This window comes from Schistocerca americana, chromosome 9 (genome assembly GCF_021461395.2).
Source record: "Schistocerca americana isolate TAMUIC-IGC-003095 chromosome 9, iqSchAmer2.1, whole genome shotgun sequence".
NCBI lineage: Eukaryota > Metazoa > Arthropoda > Insecta > Orthoptera > Acrididae > Schistocerca > Schistocerca americana.
This window is the reverse complement of record NC_060127.1, coordinates 147,275,097-147,292,352: the sequence shown is the minus strand read 5'-3', so window position 1 is coordinate 147,292,352 and position 17,256 is coordinate 147,275,097. Positions and strand designations below refer to the sequence as shown.

General features: G+C 42.6%; 1 protein-coding gene across 1 annotated transcript; it reads right to left on the bottom strand.

Annotated features, from left to right (window-relative positions):
* Positions 1–3,891: 3,891 nt before the first annotated feature.
* LOC124550756 lies at positions 3,892–6,859 on the bottom strand. The gene is made up of 2 exons (XM_047125479.1): positions 6,317–6,859; positions 3,892–4,026 (listed from the first exon to the last, which is right to left on the bottom strand). Exons 1-2 carry the CDS (start codon positions 6,857–6,859, stop codon positions 3,892–3,894), a joined length of 678 nt encoding a protein of 225 aa, XP_046981435.1.
* Between the last annotated feature and the right edge of the window lie 10,397 nt (positions 6,860–17,256).

Below are 17,256 nucleotides of genomic sequence, written 5' to 3'. Positions count from 1 at the left end.
TTCACCTCCAGTGAACTGAAGTGAATAAATACGCGAGACGCGGTGGGCCCGACAGATGAAGACGGGGACGAAGACAAAGGCGGAGACGGGGATGGAGGCGAAGACGAGAGACGAAGGAAGAAAAGAAGAGTAGCAGTAGTTTTCAGTCAGTTTCGGTGCTGAAGACCGTCATGCAAGAAGAGACCGCATCATGCACAGACGCACCAAGTCCGCCGCTGTAATGGAATAGCAAGCAGCACCCGCGGCGCCAGAAGACAGAAGTTAAAAGGTATTTGAAGTCTGATTTTTACATACCCGGGTGACTCGTGAGGACGCGAAGGAGACGGCCTCACCTCAACAGTCACCTGTGAGCTGGGATGAAGACCTGACAGCCAAAGACTGGCAAGCGGGAGTCCGTGGTTCGAGTTCGGGACACTGGCCTTGCCCCGCCGCGCCGCTCCGCTGGTCGACGCACAACACACGCGGCCGCTTAGAGAAGAGAAACACTGGGACGCCACATCCAAGGTATCACCATCCGATGCACGACTTCGCTCGCAATAATTAAACGGGCCACCTCGCGCTGCGCGTCTCCAGTCAACTGGGCGAGACGGCGACACGAGCTACACACCGCTACGCGTAATCAGACGCCGCCGCCGCCGCCACTGCCGCAGCAGAAGACTTCACAAACGACACAGCTGCCGCTCTCCGAACCAGAACATCCCGTAAGATACAGTTGTACAAATCTTCAATTAAAGTTATCTTACGTAAAAATGATGTTTCATTCGACCTCATACCCGAGCCAAGGAAGAACCCACCCTGCCCACATGTTATTAAGAGAGAAAAGTTAATTTATTTAATATTTTCACCCTTACAGAATGCTTTAGAATGCTCATCCTGACAATTGACAGCATCAAAAGAGAAAACCCAGTTACATTGAGTGACAGAAGTGTCACATTTAGTAACACAACTGTTACACAGGGAACAGAATGTGATATCAACATGATGGGTATCTGGCACATTTTTCGCTGATGGCTAGAAATGAAATGCAGAGACAATTCCCAGATTGTTAGATTGGACATGGAGGAGATGTTGTGGCCAGCTCGTTTGCCAGGCTTGATGCCACTGGATTTCTTGTTGTGGGGATTCGTACAAATGGTTCTGAACACTATGGGACTTAACTTCTGAGGTCATCAGCCCCCTAGAACGTAGAACTACTTAAACCTAACTAACCTAAGGACATCATACACATCCATTCCCGCGGCAGGATTCGAACCTGTGGCTGTATTGGTTGCGCGGTTCCAGACTGTAGCACCTAGAACCACTCGGCCACCCCGGCCGGCTGGGGATTTGTAAAAGACATGATTTATAAAGACGTTCAAACTACACCTACAGATAAGTGAGAGAAAATTCCCACAGCATGTGCTTCGATAACTGCTGATGTGATAAGGAATACCACTCAGCCCATGATAAAAAGATTGTAGCACTGCATTGATACCAATGGTCATCACTTCAAACACCTTCTGTAAATGGACGTTCATGCTGCCTTTGTGACCTTTGTTGACCTTGAAAGACCTTACGGTAACACATCACTGGATTCCTCTCGATAGCTGTTATCAGAAAATAAGTACCAAACTATAGCATCCCATTTAAGAAAACAAAGTCGACCTTCATATCTCTGAAGTGACCCCACCTAGCAACAAAAACCGAACATCATATTATGGCCACCATTGTACCATGAAACTTTGTCCCACAAACTTTTCAGCTCCTATAGTACTTTAGGAGTTATTTTTGGTGGCAGTAGTTAGTGACTCACCCTGTATAGTGTGTGGTGTTTTATCCCTAGAGTCATCATTCACAGCTGGTTCCTGAAAGTAGGCTTTCTTGGGAGAGTTTACATGTATCTTCAAGAGAATGGTGGCTCATTTCTTTCAATATCTCTGTGACACTCTCCCACAGATGACCATTCATGCAGCCCTTCTCTGTATATGTTCAGTATCCCTTGTCAGTCTTATCTGGTATGTATCCAACACATTTTAGCAATATTCTAGGATGGGTCACACAAAGGATTTGTATGCAGTCTCCTTTGCAGACTGATTGCATTTCCCGAGTACTTTATCAGTAAACCAATATCTGCTGTCTGCAGTACCCATGGCTGAGCCTATGCAGTCATTCCATTTCATATTCCTACTGAGTGTTACACCCAGGTATTTGTATGAGAATACCGATTCCAGTTGTGATTCCTTGATATCATAATCAAAGGACAATACTTTTCATTTTGTGAAGTGCATTATTTTACATTTCTGAACATTTAATGTAAGTTTTGAATCTTTGTATCGTTTTGAAATCTTATCAAGATCTGATTGAATATTTCTGCATTTCTTTCAGACTGTATTTCATTATAGATAACAGCATCATCGGTGAAAAGTCTGAGGCTACTATTGATATTGTCCAGATGTTCATTAATATATAACATGAACAGCAAGGCACCCGACACTTTTCCCTTAAGTACACCTAAAGTTACCTCTACACCTGTCAGTGAGTCTCCATTGAAGACAACTTGCTGCATTCTCCCTACCAAGAAATCCTCAATCCAGTCACAAATTTTGCTTGATACCCCATACAATCATATTTTTGGTAATCAGCATAGGTGTGGCACTGAGTCAAGTGCTTTTTGAAAATCAAGGAAATACTTCATCTGCCCGAGTGCCTTGGTCCATGGTTTTCAAGAATATCATGTGAGAAAAGTGTGAGTCAGATATCACATGATCGATGTTTTTAAAATAGAGGAGCTAATTCTGCTTGAGGCACCTCATTATGTTTGAGCTCAGAATATGTTCTAAGATTCAACATGAAATGGACTTCAAGGATACTGGACAGTAGTTCTGTGGATCACTTCTGCTATCCTTCTTTTGTATAGTGTGACCTGGGTTTTCTTCCAACTACTGGGTACAGGTGTTTGTTCACAGGACCTATGGAAGACTGCAGTTAACAGAGGGGCTAACGCAGCTGAAAATTGGGTGTAAGATCTGGTAGACATTCCAATGGGCTCTGAGGCCTGGTTCAGTTTTAACGATTTCATCTTTTAATTAAGGAAACTACCATAAACCACCAACAGTAACGCAATCTTCAAATAAAAAAAGAACTATAAGGATCCCTTCTGTGAATCAAGCAAATAACAACTAATTCCTATAGTCAGAGTTCCCTTTGGCTCTATATCCGTACAACTATTCCATGTCAAAGTTGGCTGTTAGCAGCTGGTAGATAGCCTAACATGATGGAAGCGATGTGTACCAATCATTGCGGAAGAGAGGATGGTCGAGGTGGCACACCGCTGGACCGGCCAACCTTCTCCAAACTCACCAAGTCGAGAACTGCCTGTTGAATGGCCAGGTGCTGGCTTATCTTGTCCTGGGCAGAAGGAAATTTCTGGGACTATTTGCACCCATGTGATCATTGCGCCCCCTCTTGCGTTGGCCAAACTTCCGAGTGGAGTCGGCAACCCACATCATTGATCTGTCTGCAGTGTGTGCAGTGTGCAGTAGGTGTCTGTGGTGGCTGCAGCAGTCCTCCTCCCCACCCCTCCCAGCGGCATGGTGAAGGCACATCTCAATGTTGGTCCCAGTTTCTGCTAGTTGAACGAGACCACATGTGGCGGCGGAGGTGCTGGTGCTGGGGGAGACTCATTGGCATCCATAGGTGAGTGACCCACCCACAGAGACTCTGCGAAATCTGGTGATGATGGCAGCGGCAGTGGTGATGGCTGCAACGTTGGCAGCTGCTATGACAGTGGCAGCTGTGATGGTGGCAGCGGTGAAGGGAAATCTAATGAACCCCCAGTCTCCCAGAAGCAGAGTCAAGGTGCAGTGCCGGAGACAATGGCAGTCCTGGGGTCAGCCCAAGATGGTGCCATAGCTAGTCGAAGTTCTTTTGACAGAGGGAACCATCATCGAAGATGACAGTTGCCATGGTGTGGCTGAGAAGCGTGGAGACCTTGGCGGGAACCCAGCAGGGACGGCCCTTGGGAAACACCAACACCGAGACTGGATCCTGTGGAGAGAACCACAGTCACAATGAGACCGGAGTGGCCGGACTAGGGGAAGCAGCAAACAGGAGTGACAAGGGCATCCAATGAGGGTGACCATGCAGCTTCTCCACAGGAGAGGACCCATGGTGACCAGATGAATGATAAGTAGACAGGAAGCTGCCTGTGAGTGATGCTGATACAGTTTGGCCATCTGTGATTTAAACGTGCAGACAAATCTTTCAACCAACCCACAGCAGCTGGATGCCAGACGTACCACAGAAAGAACCAAACTCTGCCGACATGAACTGTGGGCCATTGTCCATCACAATCACCTTCTGTAGACCCTCGATGGCGAAAATATGAGAGGAGACTTGAATGGCATGAGCGGCGTTCGTCGAGGACATGCATGTGATGTACAGACAACCACAACTGGTGTCCACCAAAATGAGCCAGTAGGACCCTAGGAATGGACCCGCAAAATCCAGATTATGCCAGGACCATAGGGAGGCAGTCGGAGGCCGTGGGAGCAGGCGTCATGGTGGTGCCAACAGCTGACACTCACAGGAGGAGCAGGAACCCATCATGTGGGTGATGTCACTGTCTATTCTCCACCAATAGACATGTCGGCAGGTGAGGCACTTCGTCAGGATGATCCCCCAATGCGCCCAACATGTAGGAGCACGAGGACCCGCTGATGGATGGAGGACAGTATCATGATATGCCAACAATCAGTGTCCCCTGGGAGAAGAAGAACCCAATCGTGGACAGAAAAGTCATAGCAGTGAGGCCAGTAAGCCCAAACCCCTAGGTCCACCACCTGTCGACAATCAGAGGGCCACCCGTGTTGAAGGTGATGCAGAATCGTCTGGACAACTGACTCCAACAGCATGTGCTGTGTGATGAGCTGGGGCCAGCCGGAGTGGCTGTGCGGTCCTAGATGCTACAGTCTGGAGCCGAGCGACCGCTACGGTCGCAGTTCGAATCCTGCCTCGGGCATGGATGTGTGTGATGTCCTTAGGTTAGTTAGTTAGGTTTAATTAGTTCTAAGTTCTAGGCGACTGATGACCTCAGAAGTTAAGTCGCATAGTGCTCAGAGCCATTTGATGAGCTGGGCATTCAGTACAACGTGACGATGGTGGAGGAGGCCGCGTCATCCAGATGGAAAGAAGCAACCCAATCAGCATGGAAGTTGGAATTCACCCTCGCAGGAAGTTGAGAAAGAAGATCGGCATTGGTATGGAGGGCTGTGGTCTGGTAATGTATGTCATAGGTGTACCCTGCAAGGAACATTGCCCACTGCTACAAGCGGCGAAAATTCCAGGTAGAGATGGCAGATGTGGTGCCGAACATGGAGACCAAGGGCTTGTGGTCCGTGTAGAGCATGAACTGATGGCGGTAGCTAAAGTCATGGAACATCTTGAAACCAAATATGATGGCTAAGGCCTTCTTCTTGATGTGGCTATAGGTGCACTGTGCATGTGATAGGATTTTCGAGGTGAAAGCCACTGGGCGCTCAACACCTCAAAGATATGAAACAACACAGCCCCCAGCCTATAATCCGATGCATCAGTGGCCAAAATAAAGGCTTGGCAGGGTCATATGGGACGAGGCACCATGCAGCGAGAAAAGCAGATTTGAGATGCTGGAAAGTCCGATCACATTCTGGCGACCAGGTCCAGGGAACATCCTTACGAAGCAGGCAATGCAGAGGCTCCACCAGAGCCACAGCATGTGGAATGAAATGCAGCTAATAGGTGAGTTCACCCAAGATGGATTAAAGCTGGAAGACATTTGTTGGTGGCGGGAGTTGCTGAATGGCCTTGAGGTATTGCGGCATTGGGCAAATTCCTGTGGCACTCAAGACATGGGCGAGATAGGTCACTTGTGACACAAAAATTGACATTTGGCCCTGTTTCACTGCAACCCTGCAGCCTGCACAACCTCAAAAAGTCATCAAAGATTCACAGACTCCATAAAGTGTTGAAAGATGGCTGCAGTGCTGGCGATCCCAAAGGGCAGGTAGTTGTACCAGAAGAGCCCAAGGGGAGTCTTGATGAGAAGGACCTCTTGAGAGGGAGCATCAACCAGCAGCTGGAGGTATGCTTCCCTAAGATCAATCTTGGCGAAGATCTTTCCACCTGCCAACTTGGACAGAATATCATTAACCTTTGGGATAGGGTAAGAGTCAATAATAGACTGGGCATTGACAGTGGTCTTAAAATCGGCACTTACCCGGAGGGACCCATTCAGTTTTTTGAGGATGACAACACGTGAAACCCAGTGACTGTGGTGAACCGATGTCAGAACTCCCGCCTCTTCCAGGTGACTCAGTTCCTTGTGTAGGGTGTCTCGCAGAGCAAAAGGCGCTGAATGAGTCTTGGGAAACTTGGGAACTGGCAGGGGAAGTAGTTCGACGTGCACTTTGAAATCGGACACCTCTGGAGAAGCATCAGAGAAGACATCCGGGAAGAAATCAGAAATCTCCTGTAAAAGAGTGTCAGGGGACACAGTTTGGACTGCTGGGTCCAAATCATGGATCTCAAGGACAAGAGAATGAAAAAGATCCATCCCCAACAGATTAGTGGCTGTGGGGGTGAGTAGGACCAAAACTCTGGCAGTGACATCATGAGAGGGACACTGCACCTGCACCAGAAACCACCCCTGCACGCAGATAATGTCATTGCTATAGCTCTTCAAGGGGCAAGGAAACGGGTGGAGCGTCAGACCACCCAAGTGGCAGTGAGAGTCGTCATCAATAATAGTAGCCAAGGACTCTGTGTCCAGCTGGAAATGAAGAGGAATCCCACTGATCTGGACCGTCAGAGCGACGGACACCGCCTTGTGTGGGAAGACCATCTGGACAGATGACACCCTTGGCCGCTAGTCCAAATCCTCTAAGACCAAGTCTGGAGGGTACAACACTAAGATCCACCTCCATTAATGAAGAGGAGTGGCAAACATCAACCTGATAACCCTTCGTCCCACGGGCAGAATAGACCACCCACTGGAAACGACAATTATGGCGCTGGTGCCTAACAAGGCATTGATAACAAGAGGGCAACCTCTGACACTGCTGAGCCCAAGAACCCATAACCTGGATTGGAGGAGTGCGTGGCGGTGGGGTGCCCACCGTCGGCCATCAGCACGGCCACTGCTCCGGAGACTGTGGCTCCAAGCGACGACAAGTGGCCATGTAGCAAAGACCTGTGATGAGGCGTGGAGTGCCACAGACGAACAGGAAGACTGTTCATGGGCACAAATGACCAACAGATACGTGTCCAAGGAGTGATCCTTCAGCTTCAACGTATCCATTTGCAGGGCATCATTAGGAGCATGGACCAGAATCATGTCGTGAACGAGGGCCGAACCATAAGGCAAGTGATCCAGTCCCTGTAAATCCGTGATAGAAGCTTCTGACAGCTGAAGAATGTGTGGTAAGCTGCCGTGATGTGAACCTGGGTATCAAAATACCCTGCTAAACTGGCAGTCAGCTGTTTGTAAGGGAGGGCATGGGGTTCTACCTCCGGATGCAACTGCTGCACTAAGGGATAAATGTCATGACCCAAATAGGGAAGAAGAAATGCACACTACTGGCCAGTGTTGATGATTCCATGGGCAAGGAAATATTGTTCCAAGTGAGCCACATAATTACTCCGCAGTTCAATAGACTTGTTAAACAGCGAGAATGCGGCAGGAGCGGGCAACTCCGGAACCCCCGAAGGAACACTACTCAAAGCCTGCTGATGCTGAATCAGAAGTTCATTCACATGTTGCCTATGATCCAACAGCTCAAGAACGCAAGCTGGTAGCACATCTAAACCTGAAATAACTTCAGCCATGGGAACAAACAATGGAGCCACACAGAAATTCGAACAAACTTGTCGCAACAGCTAAATCTACAGAACAAGAATCAACTTATTTTGCCAACTTTTTTTTTATTAAGGAGACTACAATAAACCAAAAACAGTAACACCTTCTTCAAATCCAAAAAAACAATAAGGATCCCTTCTGCGAATCAAGCAAACGACAACTAATTCCTATGGTCGGAGTTCCCTTTGACTCTATACTCCCACAACTCTTCCATGTTGAGGTCAGCTGTTAGCAGCTGGTAGATAGCCTAACACGATGGAAATGATGTATCCCAATCATTGTGGAAGAGAGGACGATTGAGGTGGCATACCGCTGTACCGGCTGATCTTCTATGCACTCAGCTAGTTGATAACTGCCTGCTGAATGGTCTAGCGCTGGCTTATCTAGCAGAAGGATATTTCCAGGACTATTTGCACCCACATCATTGCCAGGAAATAGTTTGTTGATCATCATGCCCCATTCCTCTACTGCTGGTCGATGGCCTCTGATAGCCATTGGCCACACCTACGTGGTTGCTCTCAACTGTGGTACTTGCTTTTAAACACTCTTGTGTCAGCCAGACTTTGCAGTGGAGTCAGCAACCCACATTGCCAATCTGTCTGTGGTGTTGCCGCTGCAGTAGGTGTCTGTGGTGACTGAACCATCCACAAATTCAGTTCCCGTATCATCCATGAATGTCTGGACACTAACTTTTGTGCCAGTAACAGCCTTTACATATGACCAAAATTTCTTTGAGTTCTGTGATAGATCATCCTACAGTAGTAATTCAAAGCTTCACACATTCCACTCACAACAGAAAAATGCATTTCATTCAGCATCTCTCTTTATAGTTCCATGTTTTGTTTTATACCTGTAATGCATTATATGATATAACTGTCCTATGTTTCTGAGCATGTAAAATGGTCTTGAGAATTTACTCTGAACAAGCATCTGACACTCTGACGACAAACTGTCATTATAAACTCATTCTTTCTCTCTATTCTTGGGGATTTACCATTTCTTGCAGTCAAAAATGACTCACATGCAAAAAGAAACTATCATTTCCTGTTTGAAATTAAGTTACAGGACTACTACAGAATTTAAGAATTTATTTTCCCAGATTATTTTAATATATTTTCCTCTCTAATATCCTCAAAAATAGTTTGACTCAGTATGATGCTTTGTTTCCCTGATTTTCCAGGCCATTAGCTAGTGTAAACACCAAAAATTTATGTATGTTTTAAATCCTTCACTGAAAATTCTGTCAGGAAGTGCTATTAGCTTCACAATGAGACACTTGCCTTGAAATCATTCTGCATACTGTATGGTACTGCTTTATCTGTAAAACACTGAATTCTCTGAAAGAAGTAACTTGTTTAAACTTAAAATTATTTCTTAAATAACTATATTTGCATAATGGACCAAAATGATCCTATACTTGCTTCAAAAACAAATCCTGGGAACTCAAAAATCTGATAGGAATGATAATGAATACAAATATTTTGAACCACAGGCTGAAAGGAAAATTCTTTACCTCAGGAACATTGTGTGGCAACATGAAGCAGTAAACCATTATAAAGAGTCAGACATATACCAAACACACACAGCAGTGGAGTACAGGACTTTCAGTTGCTTATGTCACTGTGGAAACAAAGCTGTTTCCTTTTATCAGAACATGATTAAAATGAAGTCAAAATTTCTATTTCTTGACTTCTAGAACTCCAAATGTGGTTATAAATCGCTCAATGTACATCGAAAATCATGAAAAAAGTTTTGTTTGTCACAAATGTTCAATCAATCAGAATCAAGAAGAAAGTACATAACTTCAAACTCTCCAAAATACACCCTGATACCAGAACAGATTACTTCATGTAGCTACACCACATAAAATGCTATGACGTCACACTCAGCTATCAGCACAAACTGCATACATAGTTGTTCAGAAAAAATTATACACGTTTTGTTGCCAGGAATATTGCTAATTGATGTCAGTTGTGCACAAAATACAATGGCTATTTCATGAAAATAATGCTCACTCTAACGTATCAAAATACATTTGGACTTTTTTTTCTCAAAATGGAACACACAGGCTTCATATAACTATAGGAAACTGAAAAATCAAAAGGTATTTTTACATAATCATTATGTATAACAAACCATCATTTGGAAGTAACTGAAATTCAATTAATGCACTTAAATGGATAACAGTTAGTATCACATTACTGTCGGCATGATATAAGAAAAGGTGGAAAGGCTATATTTATAAAAATTCCAGCCCATAGTCATAAGCAAGCAACACAATGAATAGCTATTTTAGTTCTGGCAGTCTAGAAGCCCACAACAGTTTAAACTAAACCGGCCAATTAGAGTACTAATAACCCTTAGTAGAAATAACTAGGAAGTCATTGTATGTGGATATTTGAATAATGATTTCATCTAGATAATACTGGTTGTACAGAAAGTACTGATTAAGGGCACCACTCTCCAACTTTTGCTTTCTTCCCCATAGTTAGATTCCCAACTAGAAAAGGAAGACAAACTGCAACAGTGTTTATTTCTAAATCCAGCTGTCTTTCACGAAACAGATGTGACTTCCATTGTAAATAGGTAAATGATTTGCCTCACTATGTTGGTCAAAAGCAGCAATAACGTATTTTCATCAGTCATGTTTAGTTATAGAAGGGAGAAATATGGCAAGGAAAGTTCTGATAGAGTGGAGATAATTTAGGAGCGAAGGATACAGGTACACAGAAAAGAAAAAAATCTTATTAGCCTTTGGATAAATCCTTTGATGAGCTAGAACAAACACACATACACACACGTTACCCATACAAATATCCCCTTGATAGCTATGCCTCCATCAAATGTATGCCCTCATTAGTGGTGTGCCTCTGCTTAATCTGGCTGAAAGGTCAATGTTGAAAGCATGCTGTTGTCAGTGACATATCCTACACCATATTCGTAGTTCACACACTTTAATTACACTTGGATGCTGAATGAACTTCTGTTTATAGACAGTCTGAGTCTTATCTACTTAAGTTACACAAAGATACTTAGCTAACCACATACTACACTTGACATGAGATAATGTGATTCTTTGAGTGCCGTAACCAGGCAATGAAATTAACTAGTATCATGTGTGGTGAACAAATAACTAACACAGTCGCTGATAAGAGTTCTTAAATCACTGTCCTTGAAGTCTACAATCCTTATCAATATCATAATGATGTGCACAGTAACTAACTACGGAAACAACACAGTTCACAGCCTGACCCTATTGTTACAGTAGATGATGATCATTATTGAAGGCTGATAAAGTCCATGATACTAGTTACACATTCACAGTCTGATTAACCATTTAGAATAGTCACTGAATTATTGAACAAACTACCAAACACCAAATTTAGAGAAATCACAGTACAATTTCTGACTTGTGATTTGTACCACATCTCTGTGGTACATTTCCCCGTAGCACCAGAAAAGGTGGTGCTAATTTCAGACTCACTACAGACTGACCTAAAATGGTTTCCAGCAATCCTCTTTCATATTACAATAATTAGCTCTGACTGTAGCTATTGTTGTTCTCTGAATTATTATAAATTACAATTAAAGATTTACTTTTCTCAGTTACTGAATAGTGGATGAATATTTGTTTCAAAAAAGGACTTTTAGATAGCAAGGTAATTTTTATTGATTTATGCTGGCTAGTTTGCCTAAATATGGGATTCTATTTCAGTAACAATGTTTTAACTAATTATCTTAATTAATCCAAAATTAAATGTGTGCAAGTGTCGCTAACATGTTTTTGTTATTGATTGTAAGAATACTTCCCTTATTTATATATCTTGTTTATCTTCCTTATCAGGAAGTTAGTAACTGGGCATATGTTTGTGTATGAGCAATGATAATGAAATCTGAAATTACTGATGTTTTGTAATTAGCTCGGTATTTACGCAACCTAACTGTTCTGATGGACTCTAAATACCTAAAATAAGGTAAAAGATAATAAAGTAAAGCCAAATAAGCCCTAATCAGTTTTCAAAATTTCAGGTACTGTGCACATTAGAAAAATAACATTACTGAAGATATCACAAGATTTGATTCCCTCCTTGCCCCTTTCCCCCTGAAGAGAATAAAAACATAACGGTTGGAAAGGATTCACCTGCTTTATTTCATCATCCCCACATTGAGCTGTATAGACAGATATTGCCAAATAGCTGACTGTATAATCCAGTGTCCACATAACAGCCTACTGTACGTGGTGGATTGTTTGAATGAGAGGGAAGCTTTATTAGAAACGAAAAATTTTTTAGTCTCTTTCAATTCCTTGGGTCTTCAATTCAGTCAGCCTGCATCTTTAGGTACAGCCATGGCTGGGCTTAGGCTGGTGTGGTACTGAATGACTCTAGATACCACGCCTACCTTGCTCAATCCGTGTGAACATTGTTCCCACATGAGGTACTGCAGACGGGGGATGCTCTTGTGAAGCATCACTAACAGAGTTACAAGTCCAAAGTACCCTCTGCCAGACAATAAGAAGGCTGAGAACAGTTACGGGGGGGATGCGAAGCAGACTGGCGAAGCATGCCGGCACTGCGGGGTCGATCTCTCGTTCACCAGCTCTTGTCCCGATCAGACACGTTTTCCAGTTCCTCGTTTGCACATATCTGTGGTGGTCTCCCGTGCACCTCACCTCTTTACTTGCATCCTTTAGATGTAGCTTATGGAGCAACATACTCCACTCAGATGATCAGAACATCTCTGCTTTCAGAGACAATATTATGATAAGAAAAGCTGCTGCTTTCCATATAGTGGAGGTGCTGAGTGGCAGATAGGCACAACAAAGAGACTTTCACACACACACACACACACACACACACACACACACAGAGAGAGAAAGAGAGAGAGAGAGAGAGAGAGAGAGAGAGAGTGTGTGTGTGTGTGTGTGTGTGTGACTGAGTGAGTGAGTGAGGGAGTGAGTGAGTGTGTGTGTGTGTGTGTGTGTGTGTGTGTGTGAGGCGATACAATACAAAAAGAGTTTTTTTTGTGTAAATTTGTGAAAAGGAATTTTGGTACCACTATTCAAAAAGAAAATTTCACTACATATATGCAAAGGACAATTTTCAGTGAAGGTGTATGAGAAGCAGTTTGTACGGGTAAGAATCAGGAAATAATTTTCAATGCAAATTTAATGAGAACAATTCTCAGTGCAAATGTCAAAGAAATAAATTTCAGTGTAAATATGGTGGGCAGTACATTTATTTTTGCTAGGGGTCAATCAAAGAACTTGTGTTTCTCAGCGTAAGTGTGAACAAAATAGTTCTGTAAGACAGATATTAGTAAGCAACCAGTGACACAAATCTATATAGAAGGGAAGGGAATCCAGTTAATTGTGAACCTACTGGCAAGTAGTGGGTTACTACCCTGTACTGAATTCATTGTGTGGCAATAATGTTCCCCCCAGGTGGGTATCTCATCATCGCTTTTTGTGAGTCACTCAACCTCTTCTAATATCCTATCAGTAACATGTTAATTGACGCCAACTTTTGTACGATCCCTATATCTTTCATTACTGCTTCATTACTTTGTCGATACATCATTATCTCCATGCTCCAGATATTTCGTTATTATGTTAATGCATCATTATCTCAGAAATAAGCTCCTGCTTTGCTCCTTATACATAAAAAATAAATCTAGGGAACTACACTCCACAATAACAAACCCTAGTATTATATGCAAACTTTACTCTCGCTACACAACACGCAAAACATCAGTTGCTAAAATCATAACTTTACACTTTGTATTCAAGATGTTCTCTCTTTCTTTACATCTGCTGCTGCACAAATTCCTACTGATGTAGAAATATATACGGTCAGCCATTATTTTTGAAAGCTTTATCTAGGCCTAAATAAAGACTAAATAAAGTTTTCAAAAATAATCGCTGCTGGTATATATTTATACAGCAGTTCAATCAGCTACTGTTCCTAACTCAATATTTTTATGATATATTTACAATGCCTTCTGACACAATATATGAGCCCATTAACTTAGACCTTGAATATTATTTTCAGGTAGTTTCTCATTTTTCAAATATCCTGACACATTTTTCATTTACCTTATCTTTTAGTTGAAAGATGTCTATTAGAGCTGAAACAAAACTACTGTCATTACAATCTTCAAAATTAAGCTAAAAGCAGTAACTCATCAATTTTGCAAATGCCATGTATGTGTCGTATACTGCCCTTGCTTCCATCCTCTTATTGTTCCATTCCTTATAATCACTAATCCGATATAAACTAATAGTGCAAACAAGAAACTCTGCTCAAGCTACCGTACTGAAGATTAGACAAGGTAGGTGTCAATTAACAAGTTACTGACAGTATAGTAAAAGAGGTTGAGTGACTCAGGAAAAAGTTATGACGAGATACCAGCTGGGGGAAACATTATCCCCACATAATGAATTCGGTACAGGATAGTAACCCACTACTTGCTGGTAGGTTCACAATTAACTGGATCTATAGAGTTTCGTGTTATTGATTGCACACCAGTACCTGTCTTCCAGAACCATTTTTTTCACACTTCTACATTTACATCCACATCCATACTGTGCAAGCCACCTGACGGCGTTTGGCGGAGGGTACCTTGAGTACCTCTATCGGTTCTTCCTTCTATTCCAGTCTCGTATTGTTCGTGTAAAGAAAGATTGTCGGTATGCCTCTGTGTGGGCTCTAATCTCTCTGATTTTATCCTCATGGCCTCTTTGCGAGATATACATAGAAGGGAGCAATATACTGCTTGACTCCTCGGTGAAGGTATGTTCTCGAAACTTCAACAAAAGCCTGTACCGAGCTACTGAGCATCTCTCTTGCAGAGTCTTCCACTGAAGTTTATCTATAATCTCCGTAACGCTTTCGTGATTACTAAATGATCCTGTAATGATGTGCGCTGCTCTCCATTGGATCTTCTGTATCTCTTCTATCACCCCTATCTGGTACGGATCCCACACCGGTGAGCAGTATTCAAGCAGTGGGTGAACAATTGTACTGCAACCTACTTCCTTTGTTTTTGGACTGCATTTCCTTAGGATTCTTACAATGAATTTCAGTCTGGCATTTGCTTTACCGGCGATTAATTTTATACGATCATTCCATTTTAAATCACTCCTAATGCCTACTCCCAGATAATTTATGGAATTAACTGCTTCCAGTTGCTGACCTGCTATATTGTAGCTAAATGATAAATAATCTTTCTTTCTATGTATTCACATCACATTACACTTGTCTATATTGAGATTCAATTGCCACTGAGAAACACACCAAGTTCTTTGACTGACCCCTAGCAAACAGAAATGCACTGCCCAATGTATTTACACTGAAATTTATTTCTTTGACATTTGCGATCGGAATTGTTATCATTGTATTTGCACTGAAAATTATTTCCCGATTCTTATCAGTACAAGCTATTTCTTGTACACCTCCACTGAAAATTGTCCTTTGCACATATATATTGAAATTTACTTTCTGAACAGAAGTACCAGAAAATTACTTTTTGAAAGAAACACAAAAAATAGCTTTTTGCACTGTCTCATCTCACACACTATTCTTCGTAAACAGTTCATCTCCTTACTCTGTCTCTAATTATCTGCTCATATCAGTGACTGATAACCTGAGAACAGATTAATTTGGTGACGTTTCTCCTCACAGTTAATTCACACACCAGCACAACCTTACTTACACTGACATTTACTAATTTCATTTCACTTACTATATTAGTGATTATCGAAGCTTTGCATTCTTTGTCTACAAGATCATTAACTTCACTACATGTATACACTCCCTCTTCACTTCAAAACATCATTATTTACACCAACAATTTTCTGATTGACCCTCACATCCTGAGTGTGAAATGTGTTAGCCTGGTTTGTCTCGGAAACCACTTCATTACTATCATCGGGAGAACAAGTTGACGCTACTTCAGTTAAATCATCCTAGCACGTTTCAGAAGCTTCCATTCCCTTATTACAATTGTTTTGTCACCTTTTCATTTAACAACCTGCCTTTACCAAAAGTTTATAATATCCAGAATGAAATATCGACTATGGAATGGAGTGAGAATTGACGTGAAATTTCCTGGCATATTAAAACTGTGTACGAGCCCGAGCCTCGAACTGGGGACGTTTGTCTTCAGCAGGCAAGTGCTCTACTGACTGAACTACCCAAGTAGATTTGTGAATTCTCCCCACAGCTTTACTTCCGCCAGTAACTCTGGCCAATAAATACGTTGCAGATTTTGATGACTGAGTTTGTGAGTATCAAAATATGACACAAATGGCCTTATGTTTTGATGGCACTGAAATGAAATGAGCGTACAGCATTGTGGGCTGGGAGACCCCCATTCGGGGAAGTTCAGCCGTCAAGGGCAAGTACTTCTTGCATTCGACGCCACTTTGGTCGACTTGCGCAGTGGAGATGGGGATGATATGTTGATGACAACACAACACCCAGTCCCTGAGTGGACTCCAGCCGGGAATCAAACCCGGGCCTCTTGGCGTGGCATTCCGCCACACTGACCACTCAGCTAACGGGGGCTTACAAGCTTGCGTTTAATATAATGTCAAGTGACTATAGACCTCGCTATATAAATTTCAACCTGATATGTCTACCCATCCTTGAGAAACAGGGGTCTTGACAGACGTGAAATTGTTGTTGTTGTGGTCTTCAGTCCTAAGACTGGTTTGTTGCAGCTCTCCATGCTACTCTTCTGTAGCACCACATTATGAAAGCTTCTATTCTCTTCTTGTCCAAACTACTTATCGTCCACGTTTCACTTCCATACATGGCTACACTCCATACAAATACTTTCAGAAACGACTTCCTGACACTTAAATCTATACTCGATGTTAACAAATTCCTCTTCTTCAGAAACGCTTTCCTTGTCATTGCCAGTCTACATTTTTTATCCTCTCTACTTCGACCATCATCAGTTATTTTGCTCCCCAAGTAGCTAAACTCCTTTACTACTTTAAGTGTCTCATTTCCTAATATAGTTCCCTCAGCATCACCCGACTTAATTCGACTACATTCCATTATCCTCGTTTTGCTTTTGTTGATGTTCATCTTACACCCTCCTTTCAAAACACTGTCCATTCCGTTCAACTGCTTTTCCAAGTCCTTTGCTGTCTCTGACAGAATTACAATGTCATCGGCGAACCTCAAAGTTTTTATTACTTCTCCATAGATTTTAATACCTACTCCGAACTTTTCTTTTGTTTCCTTTACTGCTTGTTCAATATACAGATTGAATAGCATCGGGGAGAGACGTCAAATAACAAATACTAATTTTTTCGTGTTATATAATTACAAATTATCATTTTCGGGTTTTTTGCTTTTGTTGTTTTGTGAAAC